General features: G+C 43.0%; 1 protein-coding gene, 1 long non-coding RNA gene and 3 other non-coding genes across 5 annotated transcripts in view; 4 read left to right on the forward strand and 1 right to left on the reverse strand.

Annotated features, from left to right (window-relative positions):
* Positions 1 to 140: 140 nt before the first annotated feature.
* Positions 141 to 2,353, forward strand: LOC122868331. Its single transcript, XR_006376081.1, has 4 exons — positions 141 to 236; positions 1,066 to 1,116; positions 1,910 to 1,953; positions 2,204 to 2,353. It is a non-coding gene; the product is annotated as an uncharacterized LOC122868331 (long non-coding RNA).
* Positions 903 to 994, forward strand: LOC122869608. The gene has a single exon (XR_006376365.1). It is a non-coding gene; the product is annotated as a small nucleolar RNA SNORD88 (small nucleolar RNA).
* LOC122869609 lies at positions 1,752 to 1,843 on the forward strand. Its single transcript, XR_006376366.1, has one exon. It is a non-coding gene; the product is annotated as a small nucleolar RNA SNORD88 (small nucleolar RNA).
* Positions 2,009 to 2,098, forward strand: LOC122869610. The gene has a single exon (XR_006376367.1). It is a non-coding gene; the product is annotated as a small nucleolar RNA SNORD88 (small nucleolar RNA).
* Positions 2,354 to 3,451: 1,098 nt separating the features above from the next.
* The window catches only part of shank1 (SH3 and multiple ankyrin repeat domains 1), a 57,373-nt gene continuing 34,500 nt past the window's right edge, over positions 3,452 to 26,324 (reverse strand). Inside the window, 14 exon segments of the mRNA XM_044180122.1 lie at positions 3,452 to 7,036; positions 9,864 to 10,754; positions 11,078 to 11,089; positions 11,354 to 12,527; positions 12,530 to 14,926; positions 15,625 to 15,748; positions 16,541 to 16,656; positions 16,841 to 16,897; positions 17,008 to 17,034; positions 17,333 to 17,341; positions 19,427 to 19,507; positions 19,606 to 19,741; positions 20,343 to 20,467; positions 20,607 to 20,689. Coding sequence (XP_044036057.1) covers positions 6,949 to 7,036; positions 9,864 to 10,754; positions 11,078 to 11,089; positions 11,354 to 12,527; positions 12,530 to 14,926; positions 15,625 to 15,748; positions 16,541 to 16,656; positions 16,841 to 16,897; positions 17,008 to 17,034; positions 17,333 to 17,341; positions 19,427 to 19,507; positions 19,606 to 19,741; positions 20,343 to 20,467; positions 20,607 to 20,689 — 5,320 coding nt within the window. The 3' untranslated portion in view covers positions 3,452 to 6,948.

Genomic DNA, 26,324 nt, shown 5'->3' on the forward strand with positions numbered 1-26,324 from the left:
GTCTTCTAGGGAAGGCATCGCGGAAGACATAGCCATTTAATAAGGTAGTTAAAGGTTAAGCAGAGAGAGTTTGGCCAAAGCCTTGTTTGCTAGTCATTTCACTCCAGTCCTGTAGGTGGCGGTAATGTACTTATAAACTGGCTGTTAACCGCCGATATTCAAAAGACGAAGAAGCAGCACCGGTCGTCGTCAGTTGGTTGCTGTCTCCCGTGAGCGTAACATCGTTGGAGTAACTGGTAAGTTTAGATTAAATTATGAATTTCACCAAGGTGACGTTTCTTTTTGTCATACGGTGTATTTAAATTAATAAAGTATTGTAGTGATAACGGGTCACACATTAAGTACCATAACCTTCCGCCTCTCTGTTATGTGAATGGATAACGTTAACATTCATTGCTGCGAATTGTAACGTTACTAAACTTAGATTCGGTTTGATTAACCTTAGCAGTAACAAACAACGGAGGGCGTTAGTGAGAGCTGAGTGGTTTATGAAAATATTAGAGGACGTTGGTGGACGAATTGTATGCCGAACTTCACACAGTGACATGTGGCTACGACTCAAAGCATGTGGCCACTAAGTCGTTTATAGGACACGTGTTGTCTGGTGTTGAACATGGCGACATTAAACTGACACATTTCTGAATTGGGTTTGGTTGTCGCCCGTTACTGCTGTTTAGTGAATTAGCCGGACAATTAGTAACACTGTGGGCCTATCTCCACGTGGTAAGCCTAACAGATTACATTAGCATGGTAGCTAACAGTGTGATGAGCTACAGATAGTAATCAGAAGATAAACAGCAGCAAAACATTAATGATTGCGTTGTATAATATTTAAACAGTAAATTAAATGTGGCTTGTATATGGTCATATGGTATATTATCTAAAACGTGGATTTAGCTGTCCCTCTCCCCTGATGACCTGCACTGGGCTCTGATTCTGTATGGAGATAAACGTGCATCTTTGGCCCTGACAAGCCAGAGTTTCTGAGGAGAAAACTAGTTAATGTTGGTCTTTAAGATTATGGTCATGACAACAACCCAGTAACACGTGCTTTTGTCCTTTCAGGTCAGTTTCAACAAGTGAAACCACTCCCAGACTCGACTTGGAACCAAACTGGTGTGTAAATCATTATAAATGCTCTTATGGCAACCATCAACTCTACCAACTGTGGAGATATCTATCTAGCTATCTTCTGGTGAAAACTTTTTGAAAATGAAATGTTCATAATATACAAAGGTGTAGTTATGAACTCAGAACACTGGAGGGCAATGGACACTCATGACTTTACACATGAACTCCATGAGAGTCAAATCAGATACTAACATTTCTGTCAAGGACATAAAAAATATGACTTCTAAATTAGGCAGAAGTGAGGATGGGGTGCTGTGGGTATAGAAACAGGGATGTTGCGCTCAAAGCAGACTTAGTCCTTGTTCATGGTGGGCGTGGGATTTTTGGTGCATTGAAGGAAAACATTGATGCATCTTGCCACAATACGTCTTCGTTGAAAGTAAGTACTGTCAAGTGGTCTGCTTCGAGCGCAACATCACTGTGGAAATGGTAAGGTGACTTTACACTATTGTATACTAAATGTGTAGTTTATTGCTTGGATAGATGTTTAGGAGAGTATTGTAGTGAAACTAGCTATACTTGTACATATCAGCTACTGCAGCTCAGTAGCCATTTATGTGTGGATTACATTAATTCCTGCAAACTGTTTAAACTCAAACATTTGTGTAGATTTAGCTGTCCCTCTCCCCTGATGACCTGCACTGGGCTCTGAATCTGTATGAAGACAAAAGTGCATCTTTGGCCCTGACAAGCCAGAGTTTCTGAGGAGCAAATAAACGAATGATGTTCAAAAGTGAGAATTATAACAACACTAACTCTTGCTTCTGTATTTTTTCAGGTCTTTAAGGAAGTGAAGCCACTCATAGACTGGAGTTAAATCAGGTTTGTGTCATAACACTACATTTTGGGCTTTAATAGCCAATTCTGTGTGAATGCTGATCTCTTGTGATGTATTGCACTGGGCTCAGAAAATCAGTGTTGACAGAAGTGCAGCTCTGCCCTTGACAAGGCAGAGTCTGAGGAGATGATTGCTAAAAACATTTTTTTTTAACCTTTTGTAAGATTATGATTATGCTTTTTTGAAGCGTTTGTCTGACCGTTGTTTCCTGTTTTTCTTGTTTTGTTTTTCCAGGTACTGGTCCTCCGGCAAGCAGCATCTGCTTTTTATAACCAGGGTGTAATGTCATTTACATGCATGTTTTCGTTACTATATGAATTTTTAGTAAGCATTATATTCTGTATTTGCTCTGATTAATCAAATTAAACACTGCATCTTAGTTTATTTTGTTTCTTCACTTTTTTTTTTTTTTACAAATTTTATACTAGATTATTTTTTAACTCATAGCAGTAAGAACCGGATACTGAAGTGACTGGATTTTGATTTAAGTGTAAATCAAATGACAACCCCAAGTCATGAACACTAGGTGTGTTTCAAGGTTAACTTGAGTCACTTTAATGTTAGATTTGTCTGTACGCTGTTACGTGCAACACTGGTAAAACTAGATTTAACCAACAAATTACTAATGTAATTATTTAGTGTGTGTATATACAGGATATCAACAAAATGCCTATACCAATACATACTTAAAGTAGAAGGTAAGAAGATGAGTGGTTGGTAAATAAGGGGCTAACAACCAGTTTTCAAATGGCTGAATACAGGATACAGGAAAAATGTGCAAACCAGGGTAATAGTGCTGATATTGAAATTTAATTTTAAAATCATGATATACCTTTTTTTTGTAATTAAAAACCTCTCAAAATTTTAAAATATGGAGTGTTTATTGTGTACATTAGGAAAAATCTTTTTGCTAAGCCTCAAAAGAATGCTGCACCCTTTTTTAAATGAAGAAATACAGGGGAACAATACTGTAGTGTTCAATGTACCGTATGATCCATCTGATGATCAAAACAAATGTTAGAAACCAACCTTTTATGTCCAGTCGGATCAAAAACGAGTATAGGGCTGAACACATACTTTCACTCATACAGTATAAAGAACAGTGTGGCAAGCTATAACCCCTTTCAGCTGTGTGCACAATGCAAATCAATCATTTTATATTAAAAATGTATATTTTATATAAAATGTGTTTGACAAGTGAAAGTTTCACACATAGTTTGGCTCCTTTTGATGACATAGCTAATTTGAAAGGACATATACACTCTATAATCCATTTGATTTCCCTCAATGTTATTTAAAACAGTACAATAGTATGTCATACACTAAATTCACATGACATCTGGGGTAATGACAAATCTGGGACCTATGAAGTGAGTCAGGGAGTAGAAAAGATTGAGAAACCATTGTCTTGGTCCACAGGGTGAGTATCAGTGTCCAGATGGAAATGAAACATGTTTGATTCAAGAAATCAGAAAACATAAATTACAACTTTGTTTCTGTATCTTTATTATAATTCTAACAATTTATTATCTCTTAAAACATTTGAAATTCATATGTTTATATGAATGTGTGTATATGCATATAACATATACATGTATATTCTGTAAGTTACCTTTCATCAGTTCATATTCTCATTTTTTAAAAGATCTCTTAAAGGAAAAGAAATGCTTTCTACAGAGTCAGACCGATTCCCTCAGATCTTGCTTTTTCTCCTGACAGCAACAATGAGCCATCACTACTAAATGCAAAAGGATTAAAAACAATTCTCCAAAAACAGTTTCACTTGACAAGATCATTGTATCAGCAAGAGATGTTTTTAAAATGTCTTATCCAAAGTCATTAATTGGCCCTATTTACACTAGCAAACTTTTTAGAGACCGGATAGAAACAAGTAGAATCTGGCTGTGGATTGAGTTTGGACAGGAAGCCACATTCTGCTTGTTCACCCTTCCAGAAACGGCCCCTTTTTGGCTGAAAATTACTTCAATACCTCTAAAGGGAAATGTAAAAAAGCCACAGTTGCTAATGGAAATAGGGTCATTGCATAATATGCTGGTAATAAACAATGAGCTGTGAGCATACTGGCACATGTCATCGACTGCAGAAGGCGCTTTCTACAAACAAGAAGATGCAAATGAGCGAAAATAGACTGGAGCTCTTAATACTGTCAGGTCATTAACAGTGGAAGGGGGCAGCTGTAGAGAACGGGTCGAACTGTACAGAAAGCAGAATAGTTAAATAAATACATTGTACCTTTTCATGTTAAACATTATTTGGAAGACAGAGATTCTTTAGAACTTTTGAGACTTTTTTTACATCTTAAACCATAATTAGATGACCATTATTTTCATCGTCCTTATTGCTATTTGCCTTTTCATTCAAATATAATCTCTCCTTGACCACCAGCACAAAGCAATTACAGAGACAAATCCCCCCTTAATGACCATTGTTCATTCACATTTGTAGCCTGTGTGTATGTGCACTTTGAGCAACATGACCTATGAAAACTCATCTATCTTTTTGCAAAAACAGACTGAGGATAGCAGGGCCAGGAGGAGAGTAAACTCCCCATCGATGCCCCGGTGTAAAACGCACGTTTGATATGTTTCGAGGACTCAAAAGCAGCAGGAGAGGTGAAGTGTTGTTCAAGGTAGAGAGGTCATGAGAGAGCCCTTATATTTGATCTCAGCAACAGTGAGAAAAGCAGGACTGAGGTTATAATGTGATGTAAATGTGCAGTAAAAGCTGATGGGAAAATAAAAGGACTTCATTGCAATATGGCACATCAAGACATAGAAGAAGAAGAATGAAATTTGTTTATGCGATCAATCAAAAGGGGGTGGCTGTTATCCAGAATTGAAAAAATAGTGGGCATCCGCAGAGTAACAGTTGCTACATTTTCAGCATCTCCATGTTAAGTGGCAACAAACTTTTAAAAGAGTGAGGAAATCATATTTTGAGGACAAAAAAGTCAACACGTAATTTTGATTAAAGCTTTTTAGTCTGACAAAAGAAAAACAGTAAGGAAAAAGTAAAAGGAAGTGACTCACATTAAGTTGCAATGCTTCTTGTCACATAGAAGCAATGTTAAGGGTAATATGCATCTTTCAATCAAAAAATACCTACATATATATATATCTATATATATATAGATATATATATATAACCAACCACAATTATCTTCACTACACAGTCAGAACAAGAGCGCCATCTCAGCCACCAAAGGCAGAAACCAGGAACTCTCTGAAGTTATTATAACAGTAAGGACGATGATAGTAATGATAAATAGTAACACTAAATCTCTTCATATCAATATCAGTATTCCAGTATTCCCATTTAAAGTTTAAAAAGTGTAAGAACAATCATAGTATTAAAACTCGATATAAGCGTTTCTCTCAGATCCCCTCAGCCGGGTGGCTGCTTGTTTCCTCCTGGCTTTTGTCGAGAGAAAGAGGGGCCTCTCCTGGAAGGAGCAGGGGGGATTGGGTGGGAAAGAGCAAGAAAATGGCAGTTTTTCCTCTTCCCCTCCCCTCTCCTTTTCAGTCTCCCTCGGACGGAAGGTCTGAATGGGTGTACAACAGTTGCCTCGACACTAAGGAAGTCTTTCTCGTTAAATAAAATCCTCTGGGAAATTTCTCTTCACATTGTCACATATCCCGTCTAACAGTTGAAAGCACAGTCTGTCTCCTTTTGTATAAGTACATCGTGGATCCAAACATATAGTGTGTGTCTATATATAAGGTGTCCCATAAACTCTAACACAATCACTTGTAAGTGCTTGTGTGTGTGTGTGTGTGTGTGTGTGTGTGTGTGTGTGTGTGTGTGTGTGTGTGTGTGTGTGTGTGTGTGTGTGTGTCTACATGTTGGTGTATGCATGCAGGCATGTATAGTAGTAACTCAGGTGCCTGTGTGTGCGTATCAGTGTGTTTCTATTTTTCTATTTTTTGTCTTTTTTTTGTTGGTCTGGGCACTTATTTTTGCTACAAATTTGTGATACAGTGACCAGTCTGTATATATGTCATTATAAGACTTAAGATGATAAAGAGCTATAGAGAAACACATAAGATCCTGATCACAGGACCTGCCATGAGGACAGAGCCCTACCAGTGATGAGGTAAAAACAAGACATAACCAATCAAAGCCAAACACACAGCCAGCATCCTTGGCCTGAACCAAGGATGCAAGTTATCCGTCTGTGCCCTCGTCACCTCTAAAAGACGTGGAAGCTGTCATGATATACTGCCCTGCGTCGTCCTATGTTCATGCAGACAGACAAAGCCTTATTCCTGCAGACATTCACACCCATTCACCCTCAAATATTCATCTTCCATGATATTCAGACACCTTTTAAACATCCTAACATCCATTCACACAGGGAGGGGTTGTCATTGATTGCACTCTAAATATTCTTGGTGGGTTCCACTCTTAAACCTGAAAAGATTTAACCAGCCAGCTGAGGGGTAAGAGGACTATTCAACAAGATGGCGGCACGATGAAGGACACCTTTATCTTCTCCAGCTCGCCATCAACACAACCTGCTCAAATAAAAAAATGAATGAATCTAACTGGCTTTTGATTGTTCCTCTTATGTATTTGGTTCGTTTTCATCACTATTTTTCACTCCGCTGCAGCCATAGTTTCTTCATATGCATTTTGGATGAAAGTGTGTTTGTGTTACTTGTTTGTTGATTGGTGTGACCATGCATGAATACGGGGAGTGTACTTGTGTAAATCAGCCTGCCACAACTTGGGAGCGCCAGCCGGTGTCTTTATGGATCGTCAGCCCTTTTTCCATCCCTGTGTTTCCATCTCCCTTTGGGACTTGACTCCCTCTTTCCGTCGCTCTCTGTGTGAAATCTGTTCCCCCCTCATTTGTTGTGTGAATCCACCATGGATAGCAGCAGTTGTGTCTTCCTCCCTCATTGACTCCAACCCCTCCTTCTTTCTTACTCTCTCTTTCTGCCTCTGCGTTTGCAACCTCAGCTCCGACTCCCATCGTCCCTTCTCCTCTCAGTCTGTCCATCCCGAGGTGAGAGAACAGAAATCGGAAATGGGCTGCTGGACAACCTGAGGACGGAAGAACAAACATAGGACACAACTGACGTTTGGTGTTTTTTGTGGAATGATAATGAATGGTGTTTGTGGTTTTGTTGCATAGTTGACAATGAGTTGTTCACTTGCGTGATTCATGTTTTTTTTAAATGGAAATAATTATTTGTTCATTAGGAAGGTATAGTAGCTATTGTTCTGTGGACTCGCTACATGACTGATTAGATTGGGAAAACATTGGTCATCACACACCTGATGACTGACAACAGCCACAGTCATTTCTTTGGCTGCATTGCAGACATAGCTCAACACGGAGGTGGAGCATTTTTCAATCCACACTTTAAGTGTAACGTAGCATTTTAAAATCAACAAATCATAACCAGACTAACAGTACTATAAACTAATGAGACTAACACTGAGGAGTTTACAAAGCCTGGGAACCAGATGAATCTGCGAGCTTATGTTTTATCTGCTCTGGCAGATGCATCTGGTCCCCTTCTCATTCAGACCAAGCCCCCCTTCCCACAGACTCACATAGATTCACAAAGAGACATCTGTAAATCAGCAGATCTTTTTTTTTAAAGATACATCAGCTTCCCAGTACGAACACTTAAATAGCCCTTATTTAAATCATTATGTCCTAAAAGTAAAATTTACTAATAGCTGAATCCAGAGTTATTTTCCTAGGCATAATGAACACGCATCAGAGCCACGGGACTGCTTGTTCGGAGGCAGGATTAAAGGAAATGCTAGTGTGCTTGCTCTATGGGCTGCACAGATGTGGAAGCTATGATGAAGATCTGGGTAATTTTACACCTGGAAGTTGAACTTTTTTGGCTTCAAGCACCACTAAGCATCTTTCATAGGAATGAACAGGGCCCCGCCTCTGACGCTGTATCCAGTGCTCTTTATACAACCATGGTTCAGACAGATTTCCAGCCGACCTGGCCCGGTTCGGGCCAGTCACAAATGTTTATCTAATATGGGGCGGGTTTAATACGATGACTGTACAAAGGACGCCGTTGAAGCATTTTTGTAAACAACCAAGATGTCTGCTGCTGATGTGGAACATTCTGTTGAATCTGCTATCGTGTCAGTATTAAACAAACTGGACCTCTTGATTCTAATGGCAAAAACAGCAACACTCATTCACAGACATATCAATGCTACACCATCACAACTCATCTCTGCACGCTGTAGTCTATTTACTAACTTGCATTTGCAAATTGGTCTGGCAATGTCAGGCTAGAGTTTCACAGCCTCTGTTTTTGAACTGTGTTGCTTTCACTACACTCACTACTCTATGTGAGTGTAGTGAAAACTACTGAAATGCTTTACAGCACAAAACAGGGAGAGGGCACTGTTCTTCCAATGCAAATGAATGTAAAGCTTTTTAGGAGTTAAGGGCAGATGGTGAATGGAGTGAATGGCCTGACATGTTTATCCCGAATGACAGACAACAAGCTGAATGACAAAAGGGAAGGAGAAGATTCTATGGTGTCTTAATTTTAACACTAGAACTAAATATAACACTGGGGTGACTTGGGGTAACCAATTATCTCAGTCATGGTCTTATCTGATTAAAGTAATTATATTAGTAGTATAATAGTGTTCAAAGTACTTAACAGCACCTGGGTGCTCCCTTACAGTCACATTGTGAGCTGTGCTCTCTGTTTAGATTCAAATCACTGACCAGCCTGGACTACAAGAGGACCTCAAGTGTTGTTAAGATAGACTTGACTATTATAGATTACAGTTTTTTACAATTGGTTATACACATTTCTCAATACTGAGTTCACCTTTACAAAATTCTTCACAGAGTCAGTACAGCAGCAGTCTAGTTTATGGATGAAACTGTGGATAACTTTTCTTTACTTATATCATTATACAGAATGCATTCAATGGCCGCATCTTCACAAGTTTCATTCATTCTCACTCAAACTCAACCACAACATAAACTCTATATTTACAGACCATTTTGCAAATGTTTACATACTGTTTTTAAAACTGTTAAATGTATATTCAAAACATAACACAAAATTACTGTAAATTAGACTCCAATTTGCTACATTCTGCTACATCTACATCTAAGAAAAATACATAAACAGCTAATTGGGCCATACAGCACTGAGTGCCTCATTTCATTCCTGGAACACCTCTATGGAAGACATGTGAGGAAAGGAGACAAGAGAGGATAGAAGGACATAAGGTGTGATGTGGATGAGAATTTCTGGCCAAATGCAGAAGGCTTGATTAGCACTGCTGTAAATCTATATCTGTAGCTATCCTATATACATGTTTGTTATGTATTGCATTTCTGGAATTACTTCAGTTTAGGGGGGAAAAGCCTACTTAAGGATATTGTAGCATTTCTGATTAATTTCTGTAACATATGCCATAAGGTAGCAGAATCCATGCAGTTAAGTGGTGTTATTCTTTTTTTGTAATAAGTCTTTCTTTATGAAAAAAATAAATAAATAAAAGCTACTACAAAGACAAAAGTAATACAATTTGTAATGCTACTGGTTGTTGGTGTTTTTTTAGGTCATTGTGTGATAAGTGACCAAGTTTTCTCGTTGGAACACAAATGTTATGGTACAAGAGTTCATTATGAGATGTGTGTTGTGTTGAGCTGCATGTTGGTAAAGAGAGCTGTGTGAAAAGTTTGAAAATGTAAACTCAGAGAGAAATGCGTGTAATCAATTGCAAACAATTGAGATGGTCCTGCCAGGACGCTTTTAAGGATAATCTGTGCTTACTCTCTGTATTGCGACTCTTCCAATCTAATAAATTAGTTGCAGTGGTCAATTGTGTTTTTCAGCAGCCTGTACAATTGCAGCCATACCTGTCCATTACGCTCCTCAGGGCCCGTTCTATGTTCATGCGGTGGCCTACACGTGTCACACCCAAATCCAAATAGTCATCCTTGGTTAGGGAGGGCAGGTGGGTGCCGTCAATCTCGTTGTCCAGGAAACGTTCTCTGTGCTCACCCAGGTTCAGGTATCCTAGCCAGTCTGCGACGTCATACTTGGTCCAGTATGGCAGCGGCTTGGAGGCAAAAGGCTTTGTAGGGGAAGGGGGCGGTAAATGGGGGTAACTCAGACAGGTAGGTGGAGGAAGAGGGTGCAGGGGTGGAGAAGAGGTCCCAGACAGGAAGTGAGTTGGAGAGAGGGATCGAGAAACGACTAAGGTGGAGTTTGGAGGAGGAGGGGCACCAGAGGGGGCAAACAGGGGAGGTGAGGGCGAGAAGTAAGGATCTCCAAGAGGGTTCCCAGGTGATGGTGGGGTGATTGAACCTCGGAGGTCATAGATGGCACTGTATAGGGGTGTGGTAGGGAGAAGCGGAAGGGATGATGGCCGTGGTGGACCCAGTTTGGGCCTCTCTGACGGGGAGATGAGGGGGCTGGGTGCTCGTCGACGCTGAAGCATGTGTGATTCTGCTTTACGGGACTCGCGACTAGGTATGAACTGGAATTCTAGGGCTTTGGTCCGGTAGACAGGTCTGTGTTTTGGGGATGTGGGATAAGGGGAATAAGAGGTTGGGGACAGCGGGGAATGGGAACGTGGAGGCTGAGAAGAAGCTGGAGGCTGTGGAGATGGGGATCGTCCCCAGTTGGGGTACTGGGAGGCGGGGGTGGGGGACGGGGATAACGATGGCTGCGATAATGAGATTGGAGACGGTGACTGGGATCGAGCTGAGGGAGGGCTCAGAGCTGAGGCTGAGTCTTCTGAAAATCTGTGAATGGAGAGGGAGAGAAATTGTTACAAGAGAAAACCATGATCGAAAACAAAAAACGATAAAATGAAAAACGTGCACACACATTAAGGGAAATGTTTATAAAATATTGTCCAGCTATTTTTAAAACCTGTGGATTAAAATGATTTTACTGTCAACATCTGGACTGTGTACAATCAATCAGTTAACATTGTAGATGTTTCAAGTTTAACAAGGTTTCCTCTCCCTCCTTACTGGCTCACAAGAGGCTGTAAATTCAAGCAGATGTCAAAGTTTTATGTTCTTCCTGACAGAAAAAAGGAGTGTGGAAGTGGCTCTATTACCTGTTTCTGCTTCTGAGAGAAACACATGGAAAAAGCCAGAGAAATAAAAGAGAAGAAGTTTACACAGTATAGACAACACTTACACAAGACATAAACAGATAGTACAGACGGCTTGAACATCAATCGTGGGAGGTAAAGAACTCACTGGTGGCACACTGATACGTTCACACAGGTGAAACATGAATAGAATGACAATGCCGTGCCTCAACAACAACAAAAAATGTAGTTCATGCTGTGACACTAAAAAACAAAGCCAGAGTTTTCACTGATGTGTACCTGTGTCTGCTCAGGGGTCTCTGGCTGCTCCAGCTGTCCTTGCTTCTTTGATGTAGTTTGCTGCTCAGCTCATTTATGATGCTGGGCTTCATACTGGATGCAGGAGGGTAAATCTTCTTCCCCTCTAAAAGTGCCCCGGACTGGCCTCCTACGTCACCGGTCATCTGCCCCTCGCCCCAGAGAGGCTTCATTTCAGGAGTGCGAGGGCGATCAAAGTACGGTGAAATGGGACGTCCCAAATTCTGCATGTCCCTCACCCCGTACCCATCCTGGCCACTTTCATCCTCTGCCACTCCCTCCTCGGCCTCGTCCTCTTCCTGCTCATCCCTTCGTCTGTGGGAGTGGAAGGATGCAGGAGCGGTGCTGGTCTGTCTGTGTAGATCACTGGTGCGACCTCCCTCTCTGAACCTGTTGGTTTTTGGGTAGGTGGAGGCTGCTGCTGTGGCATTCTGCATCTCAAAAGTTTGTCCGTCCAGGTAGCTCATGTAAGACTCCAGAAAATCCCCTCCCCTTTCTGATTCCCCTGTCCCTCCTCCCCCTCCCATCCGTCCTCCAGCTCCACCTCCTCTCTCCCCTCGGTCCAGCCTTTCTCCCCGGACACTGGCTCCACTTAGAGCCAGGATACTGTCCAGGTGGTGGTCACTGCTGCTGCGGCTGTCCAGCTCTTCAATCCCAGAGTCGACCACTGTCTCCTGGGACTCTCCTTTTTTAGTAGCAGGGGGAGGACGGTGGTGCTCCCCTGTCCTGCGACTGCCCATGATGGCGGTGGAGGATGTTGTATGTGTGGTGTGTGCTCGCTCTTGGTAGAGCTGAGTGGAGGTGCTTGTTGTGGTGGCAGCAGCAGTGGTTGTAGCGGCACAGCTAGCGGTCATGGCGTATGAGGCAGTGCCCCTAAGTGGAGCAGAGGTGGCAGCAGTGGAAGAGGGCACTGGGGGACCACGGTAGGCCAGGGGAGGAGCAACTGTGTGCGGGGGAGGCGTGGGGGAAGAGCGCCCAGGAGTGTGAGAGCTGTTGTAAAGGTGGTGGGGGTGGGACATAGAGAAGGGTCTGTGATAGGATCCGGGAGGAGGCGGTGGTGAAACTGACGGGGGAGGTGGAGGTCCTGCTATCGAGGTGGGCTGAAGGGTAGAGGGCGAGGCAGGGGGCGGTGGGTTGGGAGATGTTTGGGAGGGGAGGGAGCAGACTGAGTAAGGTTAGCCACCTCACTGTCATAAGATGTGAGGCTGGAGGCAGTGGAGTCACCTGCCTGAGGTGAGGGCAGGGGTGTATGAGCAGGAAACCCACTTACAAATGGTTCTTTTTGGGGGGGTGGAGGGGGTGGTGGTGGGGGTGGAGGAGGAGGAGGGGGAGGAGGTGGGACCTGCTGTTGGCGGGAGGTCAGGCTGTTGGGGAGCATCCCATGTTGTGAGTACCCTGATATTCCCCCTATTCCCCTGTCAAAGCTGTTAGAAAACTCTAATGGAGGTGGGAGGGGGTCTGCGTAGACAAACTCATCGTCTGCATCAACTGAGGGGGCAGGGGGAGGAAGAACCATCAGGCCAGTCCCAGTGCTCCCAGTAGTGTTCACTGTCTGTTGAGTACTGGTAGGTGGAGGAGAGGGAGGGGTGAGGGACAAGATATAGGCATCAGCTTGACTTTCCATCCTGAGAAAAGTGGGCCTCCGAGGCTGCTGAGACTGGGACGCTTGTTGAGCAGAGCTATCAGCGGCCGCCGCGTTGGTAGCAGCTTGCTCTGCCCTCCTCATGTAACCCTCTCTCTCTTTGTCCCTCTCTCTTTCTCTTGACAGCTCCCTCTCCCGTTCTCTTGACCTCTCCCGCTCCCTCTCCTTGTAGGTTGGCTGATATGGCTGAGACTGGTAGTGGTGCGTGTGGACCGTTTTGTCTTCAGAGAAGCGAACTCTTAGTCCCTCGCGAGCCCCTCCTCCTTCCCGCTCCCTCTCTCCTCCACCACTTTCCTCACTCCACACACTCCCAACTCCTCTGAGGATTCTAGGTGAGGGTGGGCGGCCAACAGTGGGCGTGGTGGCAGCCAGAGAAGACGAGGTGACCAGGTAGGAGGAGCTTGAGGACTGGGAAGTGGACGACACCGGCTGAGAGGTGGCAGTAGATGAAGGAAACACCACACTCGACATCTGGCGGCTGAAGTGGTGCTCTGTTCCCCTCCTTAACCTGCTGTCATCCCTCAGAGCACGCTCTCTGGCAGCCAGGGCGAGGCCTAGTGGTGATGTGGGGTCAAGAGCCTTTCCTGTTAGAGGGTGAATGAAGGTGGTGGTAGCGGAGGGTGCTGGCTGCCTTCCTGCTGCTGTGTACAAGTCAGTAGGCACAGACTTAGGTTGATAGTCTGGGGCAGGTGAGGAGTACTCAGGTAGGCCAAAGGCTGGTGGCATACTGCGGGTGTGATGGATAAAGGTGTCCCCAGAGAACATGCCCTCATCAATAGACTTGGATGGGCGCAGCCGTGCTGATGAACTTTCAGCCTGTGTGCTAAGCTGTTGCTGTGACACCTGAGTCCTTGTTACTCCTCCTATTCCATCACTCACTCCCCCAAGACTCACATCCTCCTCAGCAGACATAAACAAGGAGGCACTCTTTCTGCGGGCTTCATGAAATCGTTCCCTGTCTCGACGAGCTGCGCCAACAATGGCAGCCCCAAACTGGCTGGTAAAGTCCAGATTATCATGGGCTCGGATAGAAGGCAAGGACGGAGGCGGTGGTGCTGGGATGGAAGGTGGGGCAGGGGGCTGTGGAGCAGGAGTGGAGGGAGGAGGACCATGGGGTGTTTTGGTTTCATCGGTCTCCCCTGATGCAGGAGCGTCAGCCTCCACACTGCTGCCCTGGCTGCTGCGTCCACTGCTGCTGGTTGAAGGGGCCTTGACGATAATGGTGGGGATGGGGATGGAGCTTTTCTCCACCGAGCCTTTGCCCCCCAGTGTACCCTGTCCCATGCGCAGATCCTCTACCTTGGATTGCTTCACCAGGGGGCCCTTACCTCTCCGGGCCCCTCCTTTAGGACCGCCTGCTCCAGCCCCAGCCGCACTGCGGTCTGCTCGCTGGGGTTGACTCTGGGTAGTCTGTTGTTGCTGGGGAATTACAGTGGCGATGCTGGATGGGGGGACGGCAGTGCTGTAGCCTCTCCTAAGACCTGCTGCCTTGGCCCCTGCACCAGCCCCTATGCCAGCTCCAACAGGCTCCCCAGTATAGGCAACCTTCCGCGAAGCAGTCCTGCTTTGAGCAGTATGGGCAGCTGCATGTGCATACGAGGTTGTGTGGTCCACCGCTCCACCACTGGAGCCAGTGCTGGGACCACCTGCCCTCTCCCTGCCCCCATGAGTGAAATGCACTGACTGGGAGTAGGGCTGGTAGTGCGCAGAGGTGGATGTGGACTGGGACACGGAGACAGAGGGCTGCTGGGATGACTTAGCTCTCCAACCTAGTGGTGGAGCAGAGGAGAATGGAGGGTCTGGTGGAGCTGTGGTGGGCGGAGGGGGGATGTCGTCTGGGCCAGGCACCGACAGACTGCGAGCAAACTTCATGGCTGGAGGATGCAGGAACTGTTTCTCCTCCTCAGGCACCCCTGCAGTATTCACAAATGGAGAAAAAACAAAATGGGATAAAATAGAGATTTATAGATGGTACAGATGGTGTGGAGAAAGAGTAAGAGAGGCTGATGAGTGAAAAGCTGAAAAGTTTTGGAGCGAATAAAAGTAGAGAGGAAATGGAGCCAGAAAAAAGGAAAGCTGGGGGTACTAGGAGAGTGTCTGTCTAAATCTGCCTGCCCGTCTACCTGTCAGCGAGTCTGTCCTCAATTCTTATGCCTGTTAGTAGGTAAGTCAGTTAGTGCTATATATTCCACGAACAAATAGCAACTGGGCAGCATCACACAGCAGCATTTGTTTTGTTGGTCACCAGAGAGCACATTACTATTTCAGGGCAAGAGTTAGCAAAAGCCTTAGTAAGTAACAAACCAGAAAATAAGCCATCAGAATAAAACAAGGAGATTAGTGGCGCTACTGTTCATAACAAATAGTAGTAGGGCGACTATAAGACAAACACAGACAATCTTATTTTTACAGTACAGGTATAGTAAGTTAAATAGGTGAGTGTATAACATACGATCAGCTACAGATACAGATACAAAGTGTGCATATTTTTGGCCACAGACAAGACATTGTTGCCCACACACAAACAGATCAGCAGTGTAGACCTCTACTGGTCCAGAGGACAGACAGACAGGCGGATGGAGGGGCAGACAGAAAAAACAGACAGCCTCACCGATGGATTTCTGCCGCAGCATACCGTGCTGTGGGCCGTGACCTGAGGTGTACTGGCCACGGTCATAGCCGAGGCCCAACCCCGACGACATCATCCCCAATCCGGACTGATCCCCGTAGTTTGGCTGAAATGCCAAAAAAAGAGCATGTGAAAGAAAGGGGAGAGAGCCATGTGACTTAGTCGTAAAGTACATGTGTTGCCGAGAGAGCTAAAATAATAAAGCTAAAAGAGACTAAAAGTTGTTGAGTTTGGTGTTAATTCTCAGTAGTTTTGGCTCTATGAGTGACCCCTTTGGATGATTGGTTAATTGTTTACAAATATCATTTAATGCAGGTTTAAATGAGTCAAGAATGAAAGACTGACAGCATTTCTTCTTTGCCACCATGCCTGTTTATTTACACAGGAATTGGCTTATTCACTGGTACAGCAGTTGTTCACTTAGCAACATTTCCATGCCTTTAAATTTTCTGCAGACATTACCATGTTACAAAAGACATTCTGGTCCACACAAATGTGAAAACAAAATGCCTCTTGTGTTGTTCTTACATTGGTTAATGTGTTGTACATAACAGACCAGGTGATAATATCTGACTCAAGTGTATGTATATGCAAATCTATGGGTCTCATGTCATATCTTCAACTTTTCAAACTTTTTGATGTAGGAATGAGGGAAAATAAAAAATAAATTATTCTTGCCCAGTGCAGATTTCAAATTTTACTGTTGCATCTAGTTTTGCTTTGATATTCTTTAAATTCATATCCCATATTCTTTGCTGTCTCTTACTACAACTCAATTTCATTGTAAATAGGCATTCTTCTCAACCCGATGACAGACCCAGTCAACACAGTCAACCACAGGAACACACATATCTCAGGACACATGTAAATATACTGTAACATGTTTCACAATACACACCTCATTGCCATAGAAACTTCGTCCCCTTTCTCTTTTCGGCCCCTGTCCCCGTGTCCCCGGTGCCTCATTGGTGCTGATTGTCTGCTGAGCTGCTGCAAGAATTTCATCTAGTTTATCTGGGAGAAAAAAAGGGAGCCAAAGAGACAGAAAGGAAGAGAGAGAAAGAGACACACGGCAATAAAACAGAAAAATGGACAGCAACAAAATGAAGGAAACAATGTGTGGAAAAGGACACACTTGATGAAGGTGGGTGAGAAAGAGATTCAGGAAACATCTACTGACAAACATGAGCTCCCTTACTTAAAGCCATCTGATAGACTGTCCTCTTCTTCTCTGTAACTTGTGACGATTCAAATTCTAAAAGAAAAGAAACTCAGAATAAGCCCTGTAAGTGACTGAGCAGTGAGTGCCAAGACATTTTGGACAGACATAAATACAATGCCTTAAGCGAGTGTACCAGAGCATACCTGATTTTTTTTTCCAAGGGGTAGCAGCTGGAAGGAGGACAAAAGGAGACTTAAGTTTTGGCATAAGAGAAAGTGCGATAGCGTTGTTACAGTGAATACTAATCATATTCCCCGGAGCCTGACAAACTGAGTCACCTCGCCAGGCTTTTCGATCTTCGATGTAAAAGAACGTACATCACACCCACACTTTAAGACAGCTGAAGTGTGCACACTTATGTTACAGTAAATATGCTGCACACATACAATATGCTTCTTGCTGTTACTTGCTCTAACACACTTGAAAACACACACACAAATGTGGAATTATTCTGAAGCTGACTCCCACCTCTCTCCACTGTTAAATGGTTAAGGTCCCGCCAGCAGTGAAGTGAGGACAAAGGACACAAAGAAAAGAGTTAGTGGTTAAACCAGTGAACAGTAAACGGACAAGTCCATAGGGAGTAAAGAGGAGGAATTAAAGGTGACCCTTTAGTGTTTGCATCCACTGGTGTGAGCGAGCTTGTGTGTGTGGACTGAATAGGTAAAGGGTCATCTGCCATACTTATACTCAAGCCATTATATTTCATAATGTGTAGTTTATTGAGCTTAATTAAACGGAAATAAAATTTTAATGTCTGATGGTTAAACCAACCATGAAAGGGTTTTGAACTTGTGTTCATTTCATCTCTTACTTACAACTTCACTGCACAAAGCCTTTGAAAAATAAGCCACAGTTTTGTCGAAACACGTGTCCAAACATATTTAAACAACGCTTGCGTGTAATTAGTGTTGGAAAAACAACAATTTGTGGACTTAAATGCACTGCAAGATAATTTCCATTTTGATGTCCTTGTTATCTTGCAGCATGACTTCTAGGTGAACTGGGACACTGCACCAATCACAGAGGTGAGATAGTTTAATAGCCGTCACAGCTAAATGAATTCTAATGCATTAGAATAAGCATATGGCAGGGGCTGACATGGCTTCATCACACATTGTGCTCCTATCACCTTGATCCAGAAGGAAGCAAAAGCAACGAGGATCTAAGTTAAAAGGTGTCTGACTGCAAAGGAAACTGGTACCTGTGTTTCAGACTGGGTGCTCATGCTTTGTGCTGGTTAGGTGAGGACACACCACAGAGAGAAGGCAGGTGAGGGGAGGAGATGGGGGAGGAATTAGGCAATAGGCTGATTTCTACACTCAGGATAAACTTTAGTCAGATCCTGACTTACAGCAGCAGGGCAAGACTTATTGTAGTTTGGGTACCGGTTTGGGCAAGTTTAAGTCATTGTTTGTAAGAGAAAGTACTGAAACCAGATCTGAGAAATCCTGCAGATTTCCCTCCCCTTCAGCAGCTACACATGTCATCAGCTTTCATACACTATCAATCACTTACTGGGCATGCTCAGAACCAGACAGCAGTGACAGATACAACAACAGCAAACACCATAAATGTTTAGAAGATATAACCCAATCACCAATAAAGCACTGGCCAACGTTCTGAACTGCAAATGGGGGCGTTGACCCTCACCATGCACTCTCCTCCCACTATTTTGCCTCAAATAGAGATGGCATAAGCATAGCTACACATAATGCTGTTACTATAGCAACAGACCTGGAACAAAGTTGTTTTTTTTCTCAAAAATTACTCATCTCAATAATTTTATCCTGGGTGTGATCTCTTCCAAATGAATCAAAGACATTTTCAACAAAAGATATCAACAAAAAAGGACATATTTTGCAACTTGCTCACTAATACATGAAGGCCAGACAGTTTGCAATGATGTTTGTGGCACCCGGAAAACTCTTGTCAGGTGACGCCCATTCCCCTGCGGTGTTACCTTGGCAACAAATACTTGCTGAGTGTCTGTGTGTGTGTGTTGAGCAGAGGGGCTGGTAGACTGCTCTGTGGGCGCTGGGGTTAAAGCTGTGGGCTGGCCAGGGAGCAGTAGGGGGTGCAGGGGGGTAAGAGGTAAGAGAGGTGGACAGTGAGAGAGGGATCACAGGGTGGATGGTGACACTTTGTCTGGGTGGGGTTACCTGTAGTGGGGGTGCTGGAAGTGACAGTGTGGAACCTCTGAAAGAACAGTGAAATGCATTGAGACCGACATCCACGGCGGTAGCCAATCTTCTTTTTTCTTTCGCTCTCCTTTCTGTCACTATACTATCTCCCTCTCTACTTTCTTGCTGTCTAAATTAGCCCTAGCTCAACTTCCCTTCACACTTTCAGCATCTTTAGCAACACCCAAAACTCTGGTTTCACACTGTTTCTATCATTCATCATCTCCTCAATCTATTTCTCCCAGTAACTTTTTTTCTCCTCATCTTCAACTTTAAAGCACTCTCCTTATTTGTCCACATCTCCCTGTCTGTCTGCTTCTTCATTCTTTGTAATCCTTCTTTTTTCACTCCTTAAAAGTTTTTTAAGCCAATTTCTTACCCATCTCCTCCAGTTCTGAGGTCATGGATTTGGATCGTAGGGCGATAGCTGGAGTGCTCAGCCTCTTACTCTGCTGGGGGACTGGAGGGGAGGGAAAAGACAAAGGCAACAGTGGTCCGTCAACTGTTTAATAACAAGGTTCAGTTACCACCAGCATTCACCTACAGTAGCACTCTTACTTTTCTTCCTTGAACCTTCCTCCATGTCAGGGTTGCGGGTTACCATGACAACCTTGACCATGAGGCTGTTGCCACCTTGCCGGATCATGTTGACGACCTGTCGGTGACCAACCTTTACCACATTCTGACCATTGACCTGGGACAGACACAGACACAGAGAGGGGCAAAGAGTTAATAAGAGTTTAATAACACGGTTTTTTGTCATTTTTACTCTCTTTTCTCAATTGCATTTTACGTTCTTAGGCATCATTAATGTCAATAAAGCAGATGGAAGTGAAAACTGACATGCTGACAGTAAAAGTGATTACTTGTAGTTCAGGGTTTTTGGATATTAATATCAGCCAAACTCTATTTATAAAAACAAATCTATATGAAATAACAGTGGGTCTGCAACTTAATGAATCTTGAAATCATACAGTGCTTGACTGAAATATTACTTTATATAATTTTGCAGGCTGTTAGAAGTAAGTATCTCAAAAACCTACAAACAGCTTTCGATGAAATTTGGTGGAAAGTGAGGCCTTGAGCCACTGATAAAATAAAACATTTTGAACAGAAAATTTTGATGACAATTCAGATCCAGATGCAGATTAAACTTTCTTTTTAAACATTTAGAGGACTATATCTTTGCTTTCTGTGATTGCGTTTTAGTTCTCTATAGGTTCAGAAGCCTCTACAGAAAATCTGTCAGTGCTTTCAATTCCAACCCATAATGCAGCGGTAAATCATGGCAGTACTTCTATCAGGAAATCCCCCATCCTGAGACCAGCTCTCCAGGCGACGCCTCCCTCGTCCACTGACTCCAGGTACTGCAGGGCAGGGAAGGCCGGGGTGGGAGTGAACTCCTCGATAGGAGTCTGAGCTGGAGACACCATGAAAATATGAGAATGTATTAGCGTTGCATGTGATAGAGTATGTCACACAGTATGATTAGAACTTCTATACCTAAATCAATAAATGTGTCTGCAAGGCAAGATGTTTGTTTATTTCACATTTCTTACCTTTGGCCCCTCTCAGCACAAAGCCGAAACCCTCGCTGTCTTTTTTCTGCAGGAGCACCGTCTTCTCCTTGATTATATAGTCACTAGCAGAGAGGAGACAGAGAAAGAGAGAGTTAGAAATAACACAAGACAGAAATGAAAGACAGAGGACATGTACTGTACATCCTTGCACATCTGCATTCACCCTCTGCCTTAATCAACGGAGATGATGGGTGGAAAGTAAAGTTATAAAATCCATAAACACCAGCATTTACCTTGCTGGTGTTACCTTTCCCTTCCCCAACTACACCACTCCTCTCCTCTGCTGTCTGCTTCCCACTTCCTGTGTCCTCCTCTGATGACATCACCACCAGTACCAGGCAAAAACTCATTTCAACAGTGTACTGGATTAAAACTGGAACCCCTGTGTGCATATACGGGTATTTACGTATATATGTACGTGCGTATACTAACTAATATACATGTTGTTTTTTTTTGCTTTGTTTGTCAATTACTTATCTTGAAATTATATTACATCTTGACCTCCTGTTCTTATTTATGCCTTTTCTCAGGTTTGATTGCTGAGAGCAGTAATATTTAGCTTTCCTTTCTATTATTTACACATGTTAAAATCTTCAAAAATAAAGTTAAAAAAAGTGTATTGGATTGATATTTGTCTGTTTTTAAAAATCAAATCTAGGACAGGACATCCAAATAGATAGTAGTCATCCAACTGTAATGTAATGGAGATGATGCAGTTTGTTTGATTTATATTTAGTGTAGAACTGATCTGAACAACAATGGGTTAAGGTTATATTAATGCTATGGAAAGCCTGATTTGACAGACATTTTATGTAGCCTTGAATATATTACTGTTTTATAATAATCTATTATTATTATAGTAGTAGCAGTGGTAATATTAATAATAGTAGTAGTAATGTAAAGTGTCCCTGTCCTGTTCCAAACACTGTTTAAAAGCTTTTCTGAAATGATGACAATATATTTCTGCAATTGAAATAATGCATCATCCAGAGTGGTCAAATGTAAAAAGTGATTATTAATTTTAAAAATATAATGCAGCTTCAGTTTAAAACTATTGCTGTCAGTCTTTAAAATTCTTCATCAGTCAAACTCCAACCACCACTAATTGTAATTTATGCCACACTCCCTACAGTACAGTGTTGACTTCACTTTGCTGTATGTTTTTGATAGCGAGCCCAGAGCTGGTTTCTACCAGAACCTCCGTGAAGAAAAGATTCTATATACAGTATGATGGTGCTGCTTGTTGCCTCAGCAACAGCTAGGACTGGACGTAGGGAAACTTGCTTGGGTAGGTCCACACCAGAGCCAAGTCATGTAATGGTAGTAGTCACTGACAGCAGAGAACAGGCACAGCATGATCACAGGTGGCGGCTGTATAGTATAGTATACTTTCTGTTCTGTCCCGTGGCACAAACATATGGGAAATATGCAACCAGTGGTTGAATGTAACTAAATATATTTACTGCACAATTACTTATGCTTTACTTAAGTATTTCCATTTTATGCTACTTTAGTCAACTGAATTTCAGATGGAAATATTGTACTTTTTACACAATTACATTTATTTAACTAAAGTTGCAAGGTATTTTACAGATTTTACATAGAAAACACATAAGCTTATAAACTACAATGCATTGTTGAAGATTAAACCAGTGGTTCCCAGCATTTTTGGCTTGTGACCCCACAGAAAAAGCAATGTCTAGTTGAGGCCTCTTGTTACGTTTCAGATGTCTATGAGTAGTTGGCAGTCCCACCAAAGAGACATTTCCCCTCTAAACTGCTCCAATGACTTTATTTAAGTAACTATTCAAGGCCCAAATAAGTAAATGTATCCAACAATTTTTAAAAGTTTTAAATAAATGAATGCAAATTTGTGTAGCAGAACTTTGTTTTGTTTTTTTCTTCTTTCCTCTCACATTAATCATCTCACAACCTCTCAGATTTATCTTGTGACCCTTTGGAGGGGGCCGACCTCTAGTTTGGGAACCACTGAAATTAACTACCTAACTGTGTATAAAGTAGTTAAAACCAGCTCCACCTCGACCAGCTACAACAATAAAATGTTACTTATGCATTAATGCTTCAGTAATAATAATCTATTAATGTCATATATAATAATATTGGTCGCAGGGATCATTTTTCTGCAGAACGAGTACTTTAACTTTTGATAATTTATTACATTTATAGTACAATACTACTTCTTACTTAAGTTGGATTCTGAATACAGGACTTTAACTTTTAATGGATTATTTTTACATTGTTGTATTGGTATTAAGTAGAGGATCTGAGTATGAAAAAGACAGGATTGAATGACAATGTTTAAATTCACACATTTTGAATGGCTTATGTTACTTTTACAAACAAATGTGTAGCTACCATAATGCATTTTTTATAGTCCATTAAATGCTTGAGAAGGTGTTAAAGAATTTAATTTAAATAGATATTTTTTCTCAGTTGTGTTGTATGTGCCTATGACAAGAAGCTTGTCTTGTCCTACTACCATGAGAGGTCAGACACATCACACACGGACGCTCTGCCACTTTTAAGTCACTCGGGTGTAAGAAACAGCACCGCCTCTAAGGGCTGCTGGCCTCTAACAGACTCTTGTTATGAATGGAAAGACCATCCAAACAGCCATTCAGTCAGTCAGTGAGTCAGAGGGGTATATATACCGTGTCAGCTGTAACATACTGTAACCACATGCTGATAATCCCATCGTGCACCCAAATTGTCCCAGCCCACTCCATCTGTTCATCCCTCTCTCTTTCTCTCTTTATTGGCTTTTCTTCTTTTTGCATTTTTCCATCCTGATGGTCCTTAATACTCCATACCTCTCTCTATACTGGCTTCCTTCGCTTGTCCTCCAAACTTCTACTCATTCTTTTCTAATCACATTTCCCCCAACTGATCTCTTTCATTCAGTCTACTGAGTGTGCAATGCTCTCCAAAGGTTGTGAGAGCGTCTCTGTCTCTGCCAAGACTCTGTCTCTTTGTCATTCCTGTCCTCTTCTTTCCATCTCTGCTGCCCAGCCCACACCTCAAACGCTCTGAGGGACCTAGTAAATAAATGATCACATACTGTACATACACGTTCACACAAATCTTAGGGTAAGACTGACTGGTGAAAGTAGATTACTATTAGGAATTAGGTACAAAATAATGTAAACATGCAAACACACACATCACATTCCCCCTGTAGCTGTTAGCCTGCCTTGTCCCTGCAGACAACACAAGCAACAAGTCTGGGGCTGATCATAAACTCATAAGTAATAGTCTTGACTTTTTTCATTTTAAACAAACAGTGCCTTATAAGTGCCTTGTAACCAGATATATTAACTCATCGGAATGACAAAACTTTATGAGAGGTGATACCAAAGCAGCAGAAAATGCAAAGTATGCCTAATCAAAACTGTGAGGACCACTGCATAGATGCACTCAGAGCCTTTTGCACTGTCAACAATCACTGAGAACAAAGTGACACTCACAAAGCGAAGTCATTCGCAGTGTGAACAAATAATTATGGCAAGTGTTCTATAAAGTGTCTTTAGTACAAAGAGTCGGTCATTGGAAGATGTGTCAGATCATGAGTGTCATGTTTATGTTGTACTACTTATCCTATAGTCACTCACAGTGTCTGTGTGTGTTTGTGTGTCCACTCAGGGATGTATACATGGCAATAATCCCTTGAATCCCATCCAACCACCGCCTACAACTAACTCAGGCTTTGCTGTCTTCAAGGATATCATCAACTTTAAGTGGCATTAGCGGTGTCCCAGTTCAGTGGCTGGATCCTCTGAAGTCCGAATTGCAGCCTACATTTGCTCACAACCAGTGCATCCTTAGAAGTCCCTATTGTCCTCAAATCCACTGTGCACTGGTCAACTGTTTAACGGAGTGTTTAGACGATCCTCTATTTCCCAACTTTACAAGATGGGAAATAACATATTACACATTAGTTACTGTAGAGTGTAAATCATGGAAGCCAGGCATAAACATCACTGCTTTGTTCTTGTTAGCAGCCTGGTCATGTTGTTAATCACAGGGATTTACAGAAAAATATAACTTAAATGTTAACACTATTTGCTAGGTGTCCATGATGTGCTCGTTAAACTTGTAATGCAACTTTGGGTATCATTAAACTTATCCCAGTTTATCACTTGTAGCTACACTTTGCTGGATGTTTAAGAGCAATTTCCCTAGTAACAAACTTTGAAACTTGTTTTATTTACAAGTTGACACCTGAACACACCATTATTTTTGCTCTTTGTGAGGTTCTACCATCTTATTTAGAGAGAAGAGCATGTTCAGCCCTTCAGGTCCACCTTTGTGTACTGCACCGTTTAGATGTTCAAGCCACTGAACTGGGACTCAGTGATAGTGCCACTCAGTGCCCTTAGTGACCCAATGTTGTCATCAGTATCTTAGATGCAAGTGACTGAGCTGGACAATCCAGCACAGTGTACAGTGTGTCTCATACTGCATACATAAGAAGCCATGGCATTAAACAGGTTTGGCCAAGCAGGCTTCCATAGAGGTGTCAGAAAGAAGCTAGAACTTGTCATGCATGCTGCATCGTTAAAACTCCCTCACCATGCGCTGTTTCCAAATTGTCGGCAGTCTCCCTCCCTCCTCTCTCTCTCTCTCTCTCTCTCTCTCTCTCTCTCTCTCTCTCTCTCTCTCTCACACACACACACACACACACACACACACACACAGGTAAACATAAAGAAACACATCACGCAGGACACAAGAACACATGCAATCAACCAGCCAACAGGAAAGAGAAATTTCCCTACCATACCTTTGTGTTTTTATGACACCAGCAAACACACCATTCATGCACACAAACACACTCACACAAACATAGGCACGCATGCACACAAACAAACACGCAATCAATCTGCACATCAGTAAAAGCAGCAATCATCACTTGTGCCGGTGCAGCATTGCTAGAGGACGTTTGTTCAGAGAGAGATTCAAGGCAGAGAGAGAGAAAACGACACACACACACATGTTCATACAGCGAAACACAGAACGGCTGCACTACTCATACACCGGGCTGTGCAGCAGCAGCTCTCGTCCGTCTTCACACACATACATCACACACACACACACACACACACACACACACACACACACACACACACACACACATTCACATTGAAACACACTGAATCAAACACATCTGTCTGCAAGCTTGCATTGCAACATCTGTCAATCTATCTAATCGATCCTGCCCTGCCATCCATGATGTCCACATGCATGCATCCCTCCCTCCGCCCCCCATCTCACCCGGCAACTAGAGGGAGAGAGGGAGAGAGAGAGAGGGAGGGGAGGGTAGGGGGATATAAAAAACCATGGCAGGTACCTGTAAATGAACCAGACGCTCCTATTCACAGGGCCGAGCGACGGCCAGGAAGAAGAGAGGGAGAGGGAGAGGGAGACATCCTCCTCGCCGCATGCCCCCATCGCCATTTCCTCCCCTCCCTCTCCTCCTCCTCCTTCTCCTGCTCCTTCTCCTTCTCGTCTTCCAGCGAGACAGCAGCGAATGCGAGCCGCGAGAGAGAAGGAGGAGAGGAGGAAGAAGAGGAGAGAGAGATGGAAGAAGAGAAAGGGAGAGGGCCAAGCTCTCCCAGCCCCTTCATACTTAAGACAGAGAGAGAGGAGGAATGGGAGAGAGAGAGAGAGATGGAGATG

Source organism: Siniperca chuatsi, linkage group LG21, assembly GCF_020085105.1.
Source record: "Siniperca chuatsi isolate FFG_IHB_CAS linkage group LG21, ASM2008510v1, whole genome shotgun sequence".
NCBI lineage: Eukaryota > Metazoa > Chordata > Actinopteri > Centrarchiformes > Sinipercidae > Siniperca > Siniperca chuatsi.